The sequence below is a fragment of the Chelonoidis abingdonii genome, chromosome 1 (genome assembly GCF_003597395.2).
Source record: "Chelonoidis abingdonii isolate Lonesome George chromosome 1, CheloAbing_2.0, whole genome shotgun sequence".
In the NCBI taxonomy this organism is placed as follows: domain Eukaryota; kingdom Metazoa; phylum Chordata; order Testudines; family Testudinidae; genus Chelonoidis; species Chelonoidis abingdonii.
This window is the reverse complement of record NC_133769.1, coordinates 214,326,528-214,342,568: the sequence shown is the minus strand read 5'-3', so window position 1 is coordinate 214,342,568 and position 16,041 is coordinate 214,326,528. Positions and strand designations below refer to the sequence as shown.

Below are 16,041 nucleotides of genomic sequence, written 5' to 3'. Positions count from 1 at the left end.
TCAGTAGTAGACTGAGAAACTCACCTTGATCATACCCTTTTCAAGGTTTGTGAACTCTTTAATGGATGATGCTCCACATTCATATACTGAAGCGGAGAGCTATTTGACCTCTAAGGCTTTCTCTTGCTGATGAAATCCAAATGTTCAATTTCTGACATGACACCATAGTGCTTAATAACACGAATTGCCAAAGAGCTGTTTGATATAGGCAGCAGTGTTGGGGAGTTTTCATTGCCCCTTTAAGTATACCCAACCATCCAGAGCTGTTGCTTGTTTTGTCAGTTCTACTGACAAAACTTCTGTCCTCGTTTACCTAGAATTCTTCAGTTCCCTTTCCTAAAGGTTGTATTGCTCGCTAAACTCCCACAAGTGATAATACGGAGAGGCTTCTCGAAAAAGATATGGTGGTTACTTTCCAATAACTGGAGTTACTTGAGATGAGCTTCTGCATAGTCACAGCCCTAATGAGATTTCCGACTTCTTTGGATTCTTAGGTTAGGAATTCCCAAATTAATGGCAGGAACTGAAGAGTCGTGAAGGTCACTTTTCTTTTTTATATCTTCAGAGCCCTTGGGACTGGGAGAAGTGTGTGGGCTCAACAGATGCTGGTCTCCAGAAGCTGGCAGTTCACAAATGTCTGAAACTTGTGAACGAACATAGACCACTGAAAAGTCCAGTTACTGAAAAGGAACCTTGATTTTTTTTCTTGTGAATGATTTGATTAGCATTTCTCATATTATTCCCAACCTCTATCTTCACAGACCTTGAATGTAGTACAGTACTACTACTGTACTTTTCAAGTGCACTAGGGAATCTTTAGTGCACTATCAGGATCTACATGGACTATTATTAAATGTCAAATGTCAAAGTGTAATGTTGGTGGGCTTTAGAAATCACACTCACGAAGAGCATGTTACCCCACCATGTAGGCAATCCTATAGCTTCTCTGTGGCTTGGTATTGTGAACTATAAAATGGGAGTAATAGTTAGCTGTCACATAGGGGTATTTTAAAGCTTAATTTGTTAATGTTTGTAAAATCACTTTGAGAATATGTCTGTGTTGCAGAAGATGGAAAGCAATGTCATAACTATGCTGCCATAACCTCCTAGTGGGAAGACATAGCCTACATTGATGGAGGATGCAGGAACACCACCTTTCAAAGCGATGGTAGCTAGGCCAACAGAAACATTGTTCTATTGACAGAAATATGTGTCTATTGGGGGTGAGGTTGGCATCATTTTCTTTCAAGGCTGTATTTTTTTCACGTTCCTGACTGACATAGCTATGTTGCCTAAAATTTAAGTATAAACCAGGCTTGAGAATCTCAGATGGAAGGTGCTCAAGAAATCCACAATTTTTTTTAAAAAAAGCATATTTTCTTTAACCCTTAAACACATTGAAATATTATACTTTATGTATATATCTCTTATATTAAAATAAACGCACTTGTTTCTCATACAACTTAATTTATCCAAAACTGTCTGGTAAAGGATTATGTCTCCAGTGTCTATTAAATTGAAGATTCCCTTAATTTTGTTCAGAAAATCATGATCCTACCTTGCTGTCATTCAGGTAGTCAAGGTTATGTTGTGGCTCTGTTAAGGCCAGAAAGCTAAGGAGAGGAAAGATAGTGAAGTTCCATTCCTTTTCAGAAGCAGAGTGTGAGGACAGTGGAGCTCTGTTTCCTGTCTTCCAGCTGGAAAGAAAAAGGTGCTGTCCCTTGACTCTGTTAAGGAACCCATTTCTGGTAGAGTGTTCTGGATACTACACATGCTATTTGGTGTGGTCTGGAAACCACAAGGGTGCAATTAGGAAAATGAAAATTTTATTTATTTAAAAATTTAAGAGTGCTGTCCCATGGGCTGTCCACAAACTTCTGCCCATTTGCTATACCAAAACAGTATGCCAAAGTGGAACTCCACTCATAATTCGAGCTGGCTGGAAAACATTTGTTTTGTGAAAAATTGAATTTTCAACTTTTTGTTTCCATTCTAGCTTGGAGGAAAACTGAGACTTATTAAAATTCTTTGTGAAAAAGAGAGTGAGATTCCCCCACCTCAGAATAGCTGATAGTTTGATGGAATTTTGAAGATACTGGTTCAAATCCCTGCACTGCCTGCTTCAGACCAGGGACTTGAATTGTTGCCTCCATCTCTTTCTGTTGGCGCTGTTCTACTTTTGTATAAATAGGTCACATTTTAGGCCAGAGTCACTCACAGAAACTCTTTAGCCCAGTGATTAGGGCACTCACCTGGGATGCTGGAGGCCCAGGCTCAAGTCCCTGGTCTGAATCAGGCAGCTCAGGGATTTTAGCCTATGTCTTCCACATACTCGGGGAGTCCCTTACCACTGGGGCATTAGGTATTTGGGGGTGGTTTCTTTCTCCCTGAAACCAGCACTTTTCTGCCAAAAGCTTTAGTTCGACGAACCAGCAATTTCTGACACACAAATATGTAGTTGACAAATGCTTGACCAGCTCTCCTACTCATAGGCACTAACTATCTTCATAGTATGTTCATCCCTCTTTGCTATGACCTTTGATCAATAGTGAAATATTTATATTTAGATGATCATATTAGACTTCATCTAACATGCTGTAGAGGTGAATATTTCCATTTTTAGTACTTTACAATATGAGTGCCCATTCAGCGTTTTCAACATATTTCACAGTCTTTTAGTATAAATACACTAGTAAACAGAACCCAAGCGCAAAATAACTTGGTGGTAACATAGCTCTAATAAACTGTTCCATGGCATCCACATAGCATATGGGCAGTTCAGACCTCTCAGCTATTTCAGGGTCTTTGCAGATTCAGAGAGCCATCCCTGCATCAGTTTACACTGGTTCAGATTTTGAAGACTCTCCAGTTGGCCCAAATCAACCTCTTTAGTAAGCTTTAACTGTGGAAATTCAGAATGAGTGCATATAGAATAAGTTAAATAAGATGGCTGGAATTCAGCGGTACAGCTAGGTAATCAATAGTAGAAAGCTGGAAAGAATCTTAAAATACAGTTGTCAAGGCTACAATTAACTTTTTGCTACTGCATAATAGATGGCTTATCAGAAAGGTAAAGAACAGTATAAAATAGTAAAAATGCAGAAATTGGAAGAGTATTTGCATTTAAAAACAAGCATAAGTAAAAAGTATACAATGAGCATCAAATTATAGAAAATAACTTCAAATAAAAATATTCTTGTAACATATCAGCATATATGGAATAGGCAAGTAACAAAGAACTACGGGGTCCCTTAGTGGTGGTTTGGAAGTTTTGGCTGAAGTTACTTTTGTGTCCATTTTTGATGGAGGAGGAGGGTGATATTTGCTTTTCTTTTAGAATACTCTTTTCACAATACACTCCAGGTGGGCAGCTGCACTCTGAACATATTTCAGTTTTTTGATAGTCTTAATGCTAATCCTCATAGCTTTACATGCAGCATACAGTAGTTATAGACTATTAGAAATGTTGTCTTCTGCCAAGAATGAGTAAATGTTTAGTTATACTCACTGGCAAGGAGTATTACGCTATATGAAATAAGAGCAAGTTTTCTTACTTTATTAAAGTTGTATTTGACTTGATACTTTTGTTTCTTAATGGATGTGGATTTAAAATAAGTTTGTATGTATTCTAATATTTTTATTTGTTTCAGGTTATGCAATGGTCTCTGCAAGATGGCTTGTTCTTGAGTTGGAGCTTTTTAAGGCAGACGTATGCTGGTACTTCAACTTTATTAAGCGGACTATAATTTCTTTTCTCACGACAACTACATAAGCAGACAAAATTGCAAAGATCTGCCCTGTGTCGAGTATGACAGCCACGACCCGTGGCTCTCCAGTAGGAGGGAATGATAGCCAGGGCCAGGCTCCTGATGGACAGTCTCAGCCTCCCCTCCAACAGAATCAGGTATGATGCTGATGCTGTTAGTAAAGCTGTCTAGAAAGACAATAGTAGTTTTGCAGCATTACTTTTCCAGGTAATTCTTTCAAAATCTCCTTAGGGTATAACTGTATGTCTCATTGCAGCAGGGTCAGGCCTCGTTTGTACTTTGTTAGAAGTCTGTTGGTGAGTCACTGCTGAACAACTGCCTCAGTATGGTGATAGGAGACCCTGTACCGCAGAAGGTGCTGCCTTTAGATAAAATACCATAGTGATGAAGTAACCTGCCCTTTCAACTCTCTTTACTTTGGGCAAGAAGTCTGCTTACCAGGATGTCAGATGCTTCTTCAGAGCCATGTCTGATTCACCTACTTCAGATTTTGTGATGTCAGCTTGATACTCAGTGCTCTGAAACACCTTTTTGACCTCCCTCTCCCCCCCTCCCCACCCCGAGGAAGAGATACTTGTTTTTATTCACTAAAATTGATGCCTTAATAGATCCACCAGAATGGTTTCAGAATTGGGGACCCTCTGCATAGAAGAGCAGTGCTGTACCTTCTGTTTGGGTAAAGTAACACATAGGAGTGTCGTAAGCTTTATTCTGGAGATCAGCTTCATCTTTTGTAGTTCACAGGTAATAATCATGCTTGAAGAAACTGTCTGAATGAAGAACTAGCATACCCTGAGTCTATTTATATTCCTTTCATTAAGCAATTCTGCAAGTCCTGCACCCATTTTGTTAACTGTCATCTTAAAACAGATTGAACACTTCAAGTATAATGTATCAAGAAGGTCCTCTTCCAAATGCTGTAAGTTGAAAAGCATTGGTAGTTCACACTTTCTGTAGGATTTACAAACTGAGGGTCCAGATACCTGCCAGAATTGCTTGTGGTAGGAGATGGCTTCATGCTGTAGTCCTCTCATATCAGAGAATTGGGTTAAATCCAGTATATAGTTTAATGTAATTCTCCCCTCCCTGAATTTACACTGCTATAAAAATCCCCACTGTCAGGAGACCTGTTGATCTTAAAATGGAGAATAGAAAAAATTGATCCCTGTTTACCTGAAAAAAAAAAAAAAAAAAAAAATTTCAGAATGGTAAGGGTCAATGATATAACTTTCCCCCTTTTCACAGTTTCAAACAACTTTAACAAATTTCAGAACTTTTTTTCATTGGAATCTTTAAAAACGGTGTGGAAACGTCTGTTACTGGTGCATTAAAGCTTTTTTGGAAACATTAAATTTTGTTCCAAATTTAAGTTGACAATATTCCTATAATGACTAATAATTTAGGGAAAATGGGTCTTCAGCGATTCATGCATTGGTAAGTGGTGAGTATGGCCTTGTCTTCCTTGGATTTTTTTTTTCCTTAGTGTTTCCCCACTGTTGTTTCTACCAATAGAGTTGATCTGGTAGTAAGAATGATAGGAAATTTTAAGAAAAGAGAGTCTGGAGTAGACAAGGCAAGAGAGAGTCTCTCCTAATTTGGTTTCAATCTGACCCATGTCAATAACGAGTAAAAATGATCTGATTGCAAAACAGCTGTGAATATGAAGTCTTCTTAGTGAAGAGAAATCCAGGTCAAAACCCATATTCATAATTGGTATCTTTGATGGTAGTCTCACCATACTGATCAAGGATTGCATCAAGTTTTAATTATCTTGTCACCTATAAATGAGGTCATCTGCAACTTGGTGCAAATGAATAGGTCAATGTATAGAAACATATGCTACTGAACATACTTGTTAAACTTTTAATGTCCAATTGTGGGGAATAAAAATACCACAAATGTAAATGATACAGAGTTTTTCTTTAGCAAAGATGAGAATTTAAATAGTACAAGTGAGAACTAGATTTGAGTGTGGTGGAGACGATAAATTAGGGTCTAAAATTCAGGAATAGCGAAGAGTGCTTCCTGCGTTGTGGGTCAAGTGGATATAGGTGACTGAAAGTATTTTAAACTAAAATCTGTTGCCTTGTGTCAGAATTGAAGTTAACACACAGACTGACCTTTGGTATGCAAATTTCACCATGCCAAATACTGAAGGGAATTGAAGGTTGCAGTTTAACATGGCTAAGTATTGTAAGTTACGTAACAAAATGGAGTTTAGAATGCTGATAGACATTAATGTGACATTCAGAAAGTTTATGCCCAGACAAGTTAGGTTTTTGTGTAATGATTTTTTTTCAAAACAAATAGAAATGTTAAAATTATTTTCGTGTATATTTGTTGTTGGTTCCCTGAAGTATTTGCAACCCAAATGTAGTAATATTGTTCTAGTGCATGAAAATCAGAGTGAATTATTCCACTGATTTGGCTCCACTTAGTGGAAATGCGAAAAGTTAGAAACACATATATTTAAAAAAAACAAAAAATTGATCTTTGAAAATAAGTTTTTTTTGTTTGTTTTTGTTTTGTGATCCAAGATGGTGCCAAGTTACACAGGAAAGAAAGATTGATTGTTCTTTCACCTCCTCTTATGTTTCTGCACCTTCTGCTATATTGTCCTTTCTTTAGCTCTTTGGAGCAGGGACTGTCTCATTTTTATGTAGCGTGTTCAGTGCAGCAACTAGGGTTCCCAACCCTCCAGAATTGTCTTGGAATCTCTAGGAATTACAAATTGTCATATGATGAAACTCCCAGGAATACATCCAATCAAAATTGGCAACCCTAATTTACAGGATCCTGATTCTGATGGAGGCCTGTGGGGACTACAGCAATGCAAATATTTTGAATAAAGGACCACTGCTTAGTTCAGATTTGAAGTAATGAAATCTTTACCATATTTTTTTGTTGATCAAATTAATTTTAAAATTAATTTGCTATTGGCATTATTGGAAGACTGAACTCTGATCTCAGCAAAGAGACTATATGAAACTGCATTCATGCTGTATTAACGTTGAAATTGTAATTGCGCAAGTGTTACGAAACCCCGAGTTAAAGGAAAACTGCAATGGAGTGTAAAAGTATGCTAATAACTACATTTTAAGTTATTTATGCCTGAAATTAGGTCCCTCAGTCCATATTTAGGCATTTAATTGAGAGTGCAAGTGATAGAACCAAGAGCTAGTTTAAAGAGGAATAAAGTTCTTGGGAAGGATATCAACGCAAGCCTGATCTTTCAGCTATTTAATACTTCTTAGTGTCAGAAAAGCAGGGTGGATAAAAATCTATTTTAAAAATAAATTAACTTTCACTGGATTTTTTAAAAATTAAATACATTTTTCTTTTACAATATAAACCTGAGTAAAATTAAATTTGAAATTGACATAAATTCTAAACTTACTATAATCTATTAAAATTTAAATGGCAAAAAAATGCTGCATCACTGAGCCCTTCCCAATTTTAATAAGTTAAAAGGTACTGCTTTTTAAAGTGTGTGTGTGTGTATGTATATGTATGTATATATATGTATGTATATGTATGTATATATGCATATGCGCGGTTTTGGGGAAAACATCTTAAATTTTGAGGTCAACTCAAGCTATTTAAATGTTACAATGTTATATGCTGCATTAAGTATACTATCAGTCTTTACAGTGGAGCGAATGCTGGTATTTTTTTTTCCAGATGTAAGTACTTCCTGTTTCTGTTGTGCAGAAAACCTTTTGCCTATATTACTTTTGGTTTCAGTTTAGGTAGCAGGTGGAGAGAATATTTTTCTCATTTCTTCATTCAAAGTTGAAAAACAGTAGAAGAAACAGGAAAACCATTCAGTCTATGAATAAAAAACAGATGGAAGAGGATGAGATCTAATTCTAAAACTCTGAAGGATAGGGACAGATTTTCAAAGGTCTTCAGACACTTTATGGTCTTTAGGCATTAATGATCACAGTCCATCTACTTTACTCTTGGGGGAATTCTGCACCACTGCGCATGTGCAGTATTTATGTCCCCCGCAGATTTTTTTGCTTCCCCGCAGAAAAGTAACTTTTTGACTGAGAACCAAAGGGAAGTCACAAGAGCAGTCATGCAACCCACCCTAGCAGTATGTTTCGGGTGCCTCCCGCTTCCTGCACCCATGGCTCCTCAGCTGCAGGGGGAGGGATCCCTGTACAGGGAGCTGCTCCCTTATCTGCGCAACCCCAGTGCAGCCAGACCCCCTCATACCCAGACCCTCCTGCTAAGCCTCACTCTCCCTGCACCTGGACCACCCTGACAATCCACCTGGATCCCCACCCCACCAAGCTCCAACTAGCTGTACCTGGATCCCCACCTCACTCCTCCAGCATCGGGACTCTCCACTGAATTCCCCACACCCAGACTCCTCTGCCAAGATATATCACGGTACAGCCAGATTCCCCCACCCCGCACCTGGATCCCCCACTGAGCTGCCGGCACCCAGATTGTCCCACCCAGAACCACCTCAACCCATCCCTGGGTCCCCCCACGCTAAGGCCCTCCACACTTGGATCCTGCCTTGCTGAGCCTGTCTGCCCATACCTGGTGCAGAGGGGCAGGGTCCTGAGGGGTTTCTGGGGCAGGCTCCATCCTTGAGCTTTGTCAGCATCGGGTGAAGCCTCACTGCTGAGGCCATGTCCTGGGGGGAGCTGCACAGTGATCTCCTACCTCTGTGCAGGCAGTGGCTTCTGCTCCCCAGTGCCATGCTGGAGTCTCCATGTTTATTTGACAAATAAAATTTGCAGAATTTTAAAGTATTGTCCAAAAACTTTTTATTTTTTGGTGCAAAATTTTTATTTTTTGGCACAGAATGCTCTGTGGAGAAATCAACTCACTAAGTACAGTTAATACTTTTTGTTTAATAAATCAGTTTTAAATAAAACAAATGATTTGATATTTCCTTGTCAGCACATTTAAAGTAGTTTTATTTAACTATAAAACAGTTTTTAAAGTGCTGTTTCTGTGTGCGTTTAATTGAATATCAGTTTCCATCCAAATATATCTGGACATGATGAATTTGGAGTAAAAACGTTATCTAGTAAACAAGAAATGTCCCTCATCATTTTCTAACATACTGAAAAAATACAAACATTAAGACAATGAAAAAATGTTGTGATATAGTTGCTTAAATATGTATAAACATAATATGTTATCTTGGTTAGCAAAATAAGTACCAAATTTAGTGTAAAGGCTTTGTTTAGTTGCGGATCAACATGTTTAAATGGTAGTACCAACCAATTAGGATTAATCTCTTTTTAGGAATATAACTAAAGTGCGCACATAAAAACAAGATTAAAGTAGATTTAAATCAAGATTCCTTCTTGATTTAAATCATGATTAATATTGGTGGTTTGTAATTTATTGACAACTGTTGCGGGAAGGAAGGGAGGGAATGTTAAGTTCATATGTGCTCCCTTCAGCGAGCGAACATGTTGTTGCATTTTGGGCAAGTAAAGAAATTGTTCCCTACAGCTGGCAAACTGTTAAGATGGAATAACAATAGTCATGTTAAAAGAAAATCAAGGCTTGGGTGGCAGTTACTGGATTCCCACGAGAGCGAGCAGAGGTATAACTGATGCCAAACAGTTATATAAATAGGAATCTTTTTAGTATGTAGTTCTTCATGATCAGAGGAAGACCTGTGTACTCTGTGTAATTTCTTATTAACTATCTGCGATCCACACAATCAGGCATAGAATTCATAGTAGCAGTGCTTACCGACCCTCACTGATTCAGTCTTGTTTCAGTACGAACCAGCTATTTTTGCTGGATTCAGTACAATGTAGTTGCCACGCACCAAGTCAACATTCTCTTTCAGGAGGCTCTTGACTAATGGAGCCCATGTGGAATATATCAAGCAAGGTGTGTATAGCTGAGTCTTCAGAATATGCATTGCTTTCAGTAATCTTATGTTTGATAACTATAGGAGAAGTGGGCGAGCCTTTCAGAAAGTCACAAGATAAACTAGGGGGCAGATTTATATTGGACCATCGGTTTGTAATACAAACGGATTTTGGGTCTATTGGTGGTTCTTATTTTGTCATACATACACGAGGTGATTTATTGCCTCAGGGCCTTGCAGTTTGCACTGTTCCTGCTAGCTGTTCTCTACACTTAACATGCATGCTCCTCGCTCTCAGTGACATCATCCATCTTGAATGGGACACCTGATCTCCCTACACTTCCATCATTCTGAACAGACCACCTCCACTCTTTTGTGCATCCTTTGAAGCCCTTCTGCTTGCACAAAGAGCACCCCTCCTTTTCCTTAAGACACTCTTTCACGCACAGAATTCTAGGAGCCCTCATTTTGACCTTTTCAATGAGAGATAAAAAGTTGGTCCACTAAGAACAAAATCTTGGGCCAACTTGTTTCAGTTGAAACTTCTTTCCATCTTCCAGGAAACTAGCTTTGTTTTTAGAAAATATTTAATTGGACTAATAATTTTAGTTCAGAAATTCTGAAAGCTTTACATAGTCATATTTTGTGTTTTTTTTAAAGATTTTTTTTACATTTTATTGAAGTTCTCTGCTTTCAAAATTCAAATGAAATTTAAAGGGAAAAAAGGAAGCCAAGAGTCAGTGATGTACATCTACTACAGTATCTGAGAAATAGGATGACTATTGTGCATACGATATTTAATTTAAATCCTTGTAATGTTTTTAATTCAGACTTCTTCACCTGATTCTTCCAATGAGAATTCCCCAGCTACCCCTCCTGATGAGCAGGGTCAAGGGGATGCCCCACCCCAACTTGAAGATGAGGAGCCCGCATTTCCACACACAGATCTGGCAAAGTTGGATGACATGATCAACAGGTACTTCAAGATTGATGCACCTAGGGCTGGCTCTAGCCATTTCGCCGCCCCAAGCACGGAGCCGCAGGACCAGCGGACCCTCTGCAGGCACGCCTGCGGGAGGTCCACCAGAGCTGCCTGCTGCCCTCCCGGCAACCGGCAGAGCGCCCCCCGCGGCATGCTGCCCCTAGCATGCGCTTGGCGCACTGGGGCCTGGAGCCAGCCTTGGATGCACCCTTCCTAATCATGTGGGTTATAGGTAAAATCTCTTAACATTGCCATCAAAATTTCTGGGTCTGTCTTTGTGTTCATGTATTAGATTGCATGTTTGTGGATTGGGGGGGGAATTGATGATTTTTTCCTAAAGTTGAGCCCTCTTTAGTGGGTTAAAAATAGGATAAAAGTGTAAATCTAGCCTAAGGACATTATGAAGGGGAAGATATGTTTTAATTTCTTTTCAGAAACGTAATTAAAATGCAGTACTTTTTTTAAAATTCAGACCTCGATGGGTTGTTCCTGTGTTGCCGAAAGGGGAGTTAGAAGTTCTTCTAGAAGCTGCTATTGATCTTAGTAAAAAAGGTAAGTTGAAAATATAATGAATGGTTGCTAGAGGAATGTGTAAATCTGGCTCCTTACAGATCCTCTGCATCCCTGTTGGAGCTTTATTTATTTAATAAATTGAGATCCAAGATTCCTAAAACCTGGACTAGCATGAAAAGCTGCATAGATCTTTTGAAAACAGCATCGCTTGACACAAGCACTGGGGAACACTGAGCCCATAGCTGTAAAAGTCTTATTAGTCCTTTCCCACTTGTTTTCTGTGTTTTTACTTGCATATCAGACCTGATCAGATCTGTTTTCCTGACAAATTCTTATTTTAACTTTGAGATTTAATTTTTCTCAGAAAATTTTTGACAAATACCTTGCTAAAAACATTTTTTTGAAGTCTACATTTAGACACTTTAGATAATACTAGAAAACAAGATTTGGAACAATTAGAAACTGTGACCCAAAACAATTAGAATGATACAGTTAGATGACTGTTTGCCTTATCTGGGTTTAGGACAGTTCCCCTCAAGATTGTGTTCTTTGTGTTCAACATGTTGTTAGGTCAGAGTGACAGATGTCTCTTACATGCTTCTCCCAGCCTCATCAAAGTAATCTTTCCAGGCCCTATAGATGAGAGATCTGTAAAGTCACAGAGAAGGTAGTTGGTGAATTAAGGTGCCTTAGAGGAAGAATAGTATTGTTTTAAATATATTTTTATTGAAATATAAAATTGCCTGTTCTTTACCCCTGGATTGTTGGACTAGGAGGAACTGACCTCATTGATAAATATTTACTCCTAGAACTGCCAAGGAGTAAAGGTTGTTGTCAGCAGGCAGTTCTAGCCTGCAGGAATTATTTTGTGAGAGTGTTAGTCATCTGTTTTGAAGCACCTGCTGGAGAAAAAAATTGTGTTACTTGAAATATCTAGAGTATGTCTACAATGTGATAAAAATCCTTTGGCACTGAGTCTCAGAGCCTGGGTTAACTGATTTGGGCTTGAGTTGCAAGGCAAAAAATTGCAATGTACATGTTTGGGCTCAAGAACGGGCTCTGAGGCACTTCCAGTTCACAGGGTCTCAGAGCCTGGGTTGGAGCCTGAACCCAAACTTCTACATTGCAGTTTTATAACCCTGCAGTCTGACCCCCTGGGAGCCCGAATCAGCAGACCCAGGTCCAGCCATGGCCATGTGGTGAGTCTTTTATTGCAGTGTAGACCAAAGGTAGGATATGACGCACACGTCTTAGGGCTTGGCTACACTCGAAACTTCAAAGCGCTGCCGCGGGAGCGCTGCCGCAGCAGTGCTTTGAAGTGTGAGTGTGGTTGCAGCGCCAGCGCTGGGGGGGAGAGCTCTCCCAGTGCTGCACATACTCCACCTCCTCATGGGGATTAGCTTGCAGTGCTGCCCCAGCAGTGCTTTGAAGTGTGAGTGTGGTTGCAGCGCCAGCGCTGGGGGGGGAGAGCTCTCCCAGTGCAGCACATACTCCACCTCCTCATGGGGATTAGCTCCCAGCGCTGCGGCACTGTTTACACTGGCGCTTTACAGTGCTGTATCTTGCAGCGCTCAAGGGGGTATTTTTTTCACATCCCTGAGTGAGAAAGTTGCAGCACTGTAAAGCACCAGGGTAGCCAAGGCCTTATTGTGCAGTTGATCTGTTCTCTGGGACTGCAGTTGCCATTGACTTTTGGTAGATGTGTGTGCCTGGCTGAAATCTTCAGGTGAGCATAGAAGATCTCAAGAGGTCAAGTTTGTTCAATAACAATACAAATGCCATCTTTAGAAAAATTTGGAAGATGCAGCTAGCTACATCTTTGGGTCTGCTGCTGCAGCACACTGGTAGGAAGAAATCCTCTGGTTTCTAGTTTGAGGAGAAGTTTTTTTGGGTGTTGGCAGCAGCTATGTCTGCCTTTAAAAAATCACAGTACCATCAGTAGTATAGCAAATAAACGAATAAATATAGACAGCTTCTTCAGCTGCTCTATGGACCACACCTACACACTCCACCACAAGGCAACAAATTTGACAATCAGTTTGGGAACTTTTTCACACATCTCCCTACCCTTATGAAGAAGATCTGCAAAGCTGCAATTTGGAGCTCCATTCATTTAATATATTCTAAGCAATACTATTGCTGAATTTAGCATCTAGTTCTAATATCAATTTTAGGCATATGTTCTACAGTTGCTGTTCATTACCACTGGTCATTCCACCCTTGGGGTTTATGGTGCAGGTTACTTTCCCACAAGTGGAAAGAGGTTACCAGAAACTGTTGAGTGTGTTGCCTGTATGTGCACGCTTCCTATCTTCCCCTACTCACTGAAGTAATGGAAGATGGCTGAGGCTTTTGTCCCTTTTATAACTCTGAATAGTCAGATTTATGAGTGAGGTGCTTACCTGTTCTGAAGTGGGGCACTCTTTTGCTAAATGGTCCTGAACTTTGAAAGTGTGGAAATGCAAGGGCAATATATTCCAAAAATGATGATTATTATGTAACCTTTCTGTTAATCTGCGGGAAATATACATCGTTTTCAGTGAGATTATGAGAGTTTAGGTACCTTACCACCCATATGTAGACTTATTCTTTAAATCCAAATGGTATCTACTGGACTGGATACAGAGAGAATGAGGGCTGGAAGAAGGGATTGAAATTGAAAGATAATTGTGGTCCTAATATTGTCATTGATGTAATTTTGCACTGAGATCTGTGGCTCACCATAACTTTAGAGCAGAGGAACCAAATGTGTTTTGGAAGTCCACTAGATTATTACACCACAAAACTATTTATGTTGTTGCATGTTTTTTGAGAAACTGTGTCCTAGTGGATAGAGCACTGGACTGGTATTCAAGACCCGAGTTCCATTTCTGACTCAGCCACTGTCTTGTTGTGCGACCATGGGCCAATCACTTCATCCGATCTGAGTCCTTTTCTATAAAGTGACTTTGAGAACTACTGATGAAGAGTGCTATATAAATTGAGGTGGTTGTATTGGTATTATTATCGCCTGCTAATTTGAGGGAAAGATAGGAGGAGGATGACTGGACCATTTAAATACTTTGTGGTACTGGCAGTCTGATGGTTGAGGCACTCTGGTGGTTGTCTGAGGTTTTTCTGAGATTAGAGAAGCAACCTGTTGAAAGAATGGTATCAACTCACTTATTAAATAATTATAAAATCACTAAAACCAGGGACAGTATTTTTTTTGAATAGTGGCAGTTACTCCAAAAAATTAAATGTTAATAATTGAGCTAATAGCATATATTACACCAAAAAAATTATGCCTGGCTCTTATGCTGTGCTTCCCCAACAAAACCCCTGCCACAGCTGGTCTGACAGCTGACAGGTGTTCCCATTATAGGGTGTGCTGTCTCTGCTCATGATTTTGTAGTAGGGACCTGGTTCTTCATAATGTTCATGTTCAGTTATTGCTTCATGTTGCTAAAATTTTCCTGAGTAGTGCAAGTGAGAGGAAAGGAAATGTCAGGTTTTAACTCAACAGGTATAACTCAACCCTTTATTTCTGATGAATTTCAAATACCTGCTGCAGTGGAGGTGTTAGTTCCTCACAAAAGATCACAAGAATTAAAGAATATTTTATAATGGAAGGTATTAGGCAACTCAAATATAGGAGTTACTGCCAGCTCCCTGAATTTAGCTCTCTTTCTGGGTGGCTTTTTGAATCTCTGTTGAATTGTAGGGGGAGGGAAATGCCTGTTCCCACACTTGTATGTTCTCTGTTACTCTTTTGAAGTCACATGTCTTGATCATTATTCATCTAGACTGAATAGAACAGGAATTATTTATTTTCTGGGGCAGGGTTCCCAGTATTGCCTGTGGTTGGTTGGTCACTGTTTTCTGAGGCTGGGCACGTCATATTGCATAAAGAGTGTGATTCTAGGACTGAAAATGAAATGTCCTGCACAATAACAGTGCACGATACAACCACTAGGCTATTAATGTGACAGTTTATATTTGCGTAATTCCTCTTTTCATGGATTTGTAGATAAAGCCGTAAGGGACCGTTGTGATCATCTAGTCTGACCTCCTGTATAATGCAGGCCATTGATTACCCTGAATGAAAATGTTTGAACTCGTTTTCTGCAAACTGTTGTATTCACTGTATGTGTGACTCAATATATTGAAAAAAATTTTCTGTCCCCAGAATTGAGTTATTTTCAAATGAAAAACGAACTTTAAAGGGATAATGTCAACTTAAAAATCACATTTCTGCATGAAAATATGAGGCCTATTGTTTCAAGTAACCCTGAAAGCTGATACAACTGAAAGAGTGCAGTATTTTTTTTTATCTTGTATATGGCCAATTTCTCTGTTTTTGTTGATGGTCAGTTTCACTTTCTCCTTCATTAGCATAGCTTTCAGGTACTGCTTTGGAGTGAGTTCAGTGCAGGAACAGCATTAGGCTTCTCCTCTCCTCCCGTTCCCTGGAGAGGCAGGGGAAGCCACAAGGGGTCTCTCTAGTATTTACCCCTGCAGGTGCTTGTATCTTTTTGGGTGAATGAGCAGGGCCAACTCTAGTTTTCCCTGCCACACAGAGTCTTCTGGTGGGATACTGTTGGTGAGACCTATCAGAGGGGTGGGTCTTAAGAATTAACATTGCTTTGAGATGTATGGGTGTGGTAAACTTCTGTCTCAAATCTGGACTTAGAGTTCAACATCTAAGTGTTTACTGTGAACCTCCCCCAAGCTTATACCCAGCTTGGATCTTATCTCGCTGCCACCAACCAGGATTTTTAGGGTTCCTGGTCCCCCGAGTCACCCCAACCTTTCCCTGGGGGACCCCCCCAAGACCCAGACCCCTGGGTCTCCCTATCTCATCCCCAGCTCCCCCCCCTTTTCCCTGGGTGAGCCTGGGCGATGCTATACTTAACTCCTTGAATGCAAACCCAAGAGAGCTATTT

At 39.7% G+C, this 16,041-nt stretch overlaps 1 protein-coding gene across 4 annotated transcripts in view; it reads left to right on the top strand.

The window, feature by feature from the left end:
• Positions 1–16,041, top strand: part of USP9X (ubiquitin specific peptidase 9 X-linked) — a 211,555-nt gene that overhangs the window by 35,393 nt on the left and 160,121 nt on the right. For all 4 annotated transcript variants that reach the window (XM_032795781.2, XM_032795782.2, XM_032795784.2 and 1 more), the window contains 3 exons: positions 3,651–3,904; positions 10,452–10,597; positions 11,076–11,155. In XM_032795781.2, the coding sequence (XP_032651672.1) occupies positions 3,809–3,904; positions 10,452–10,597; positions 11,076–11,155 (322 nt within the window). In that variant the 5' untranslated portion in view covers positions 3,651–3,808. The remainder of the gene's footprint in view (positions 1–3,650; positions 3,905–10,451; positions 10,598–11,075; positions 11,156–16,041) is intronic.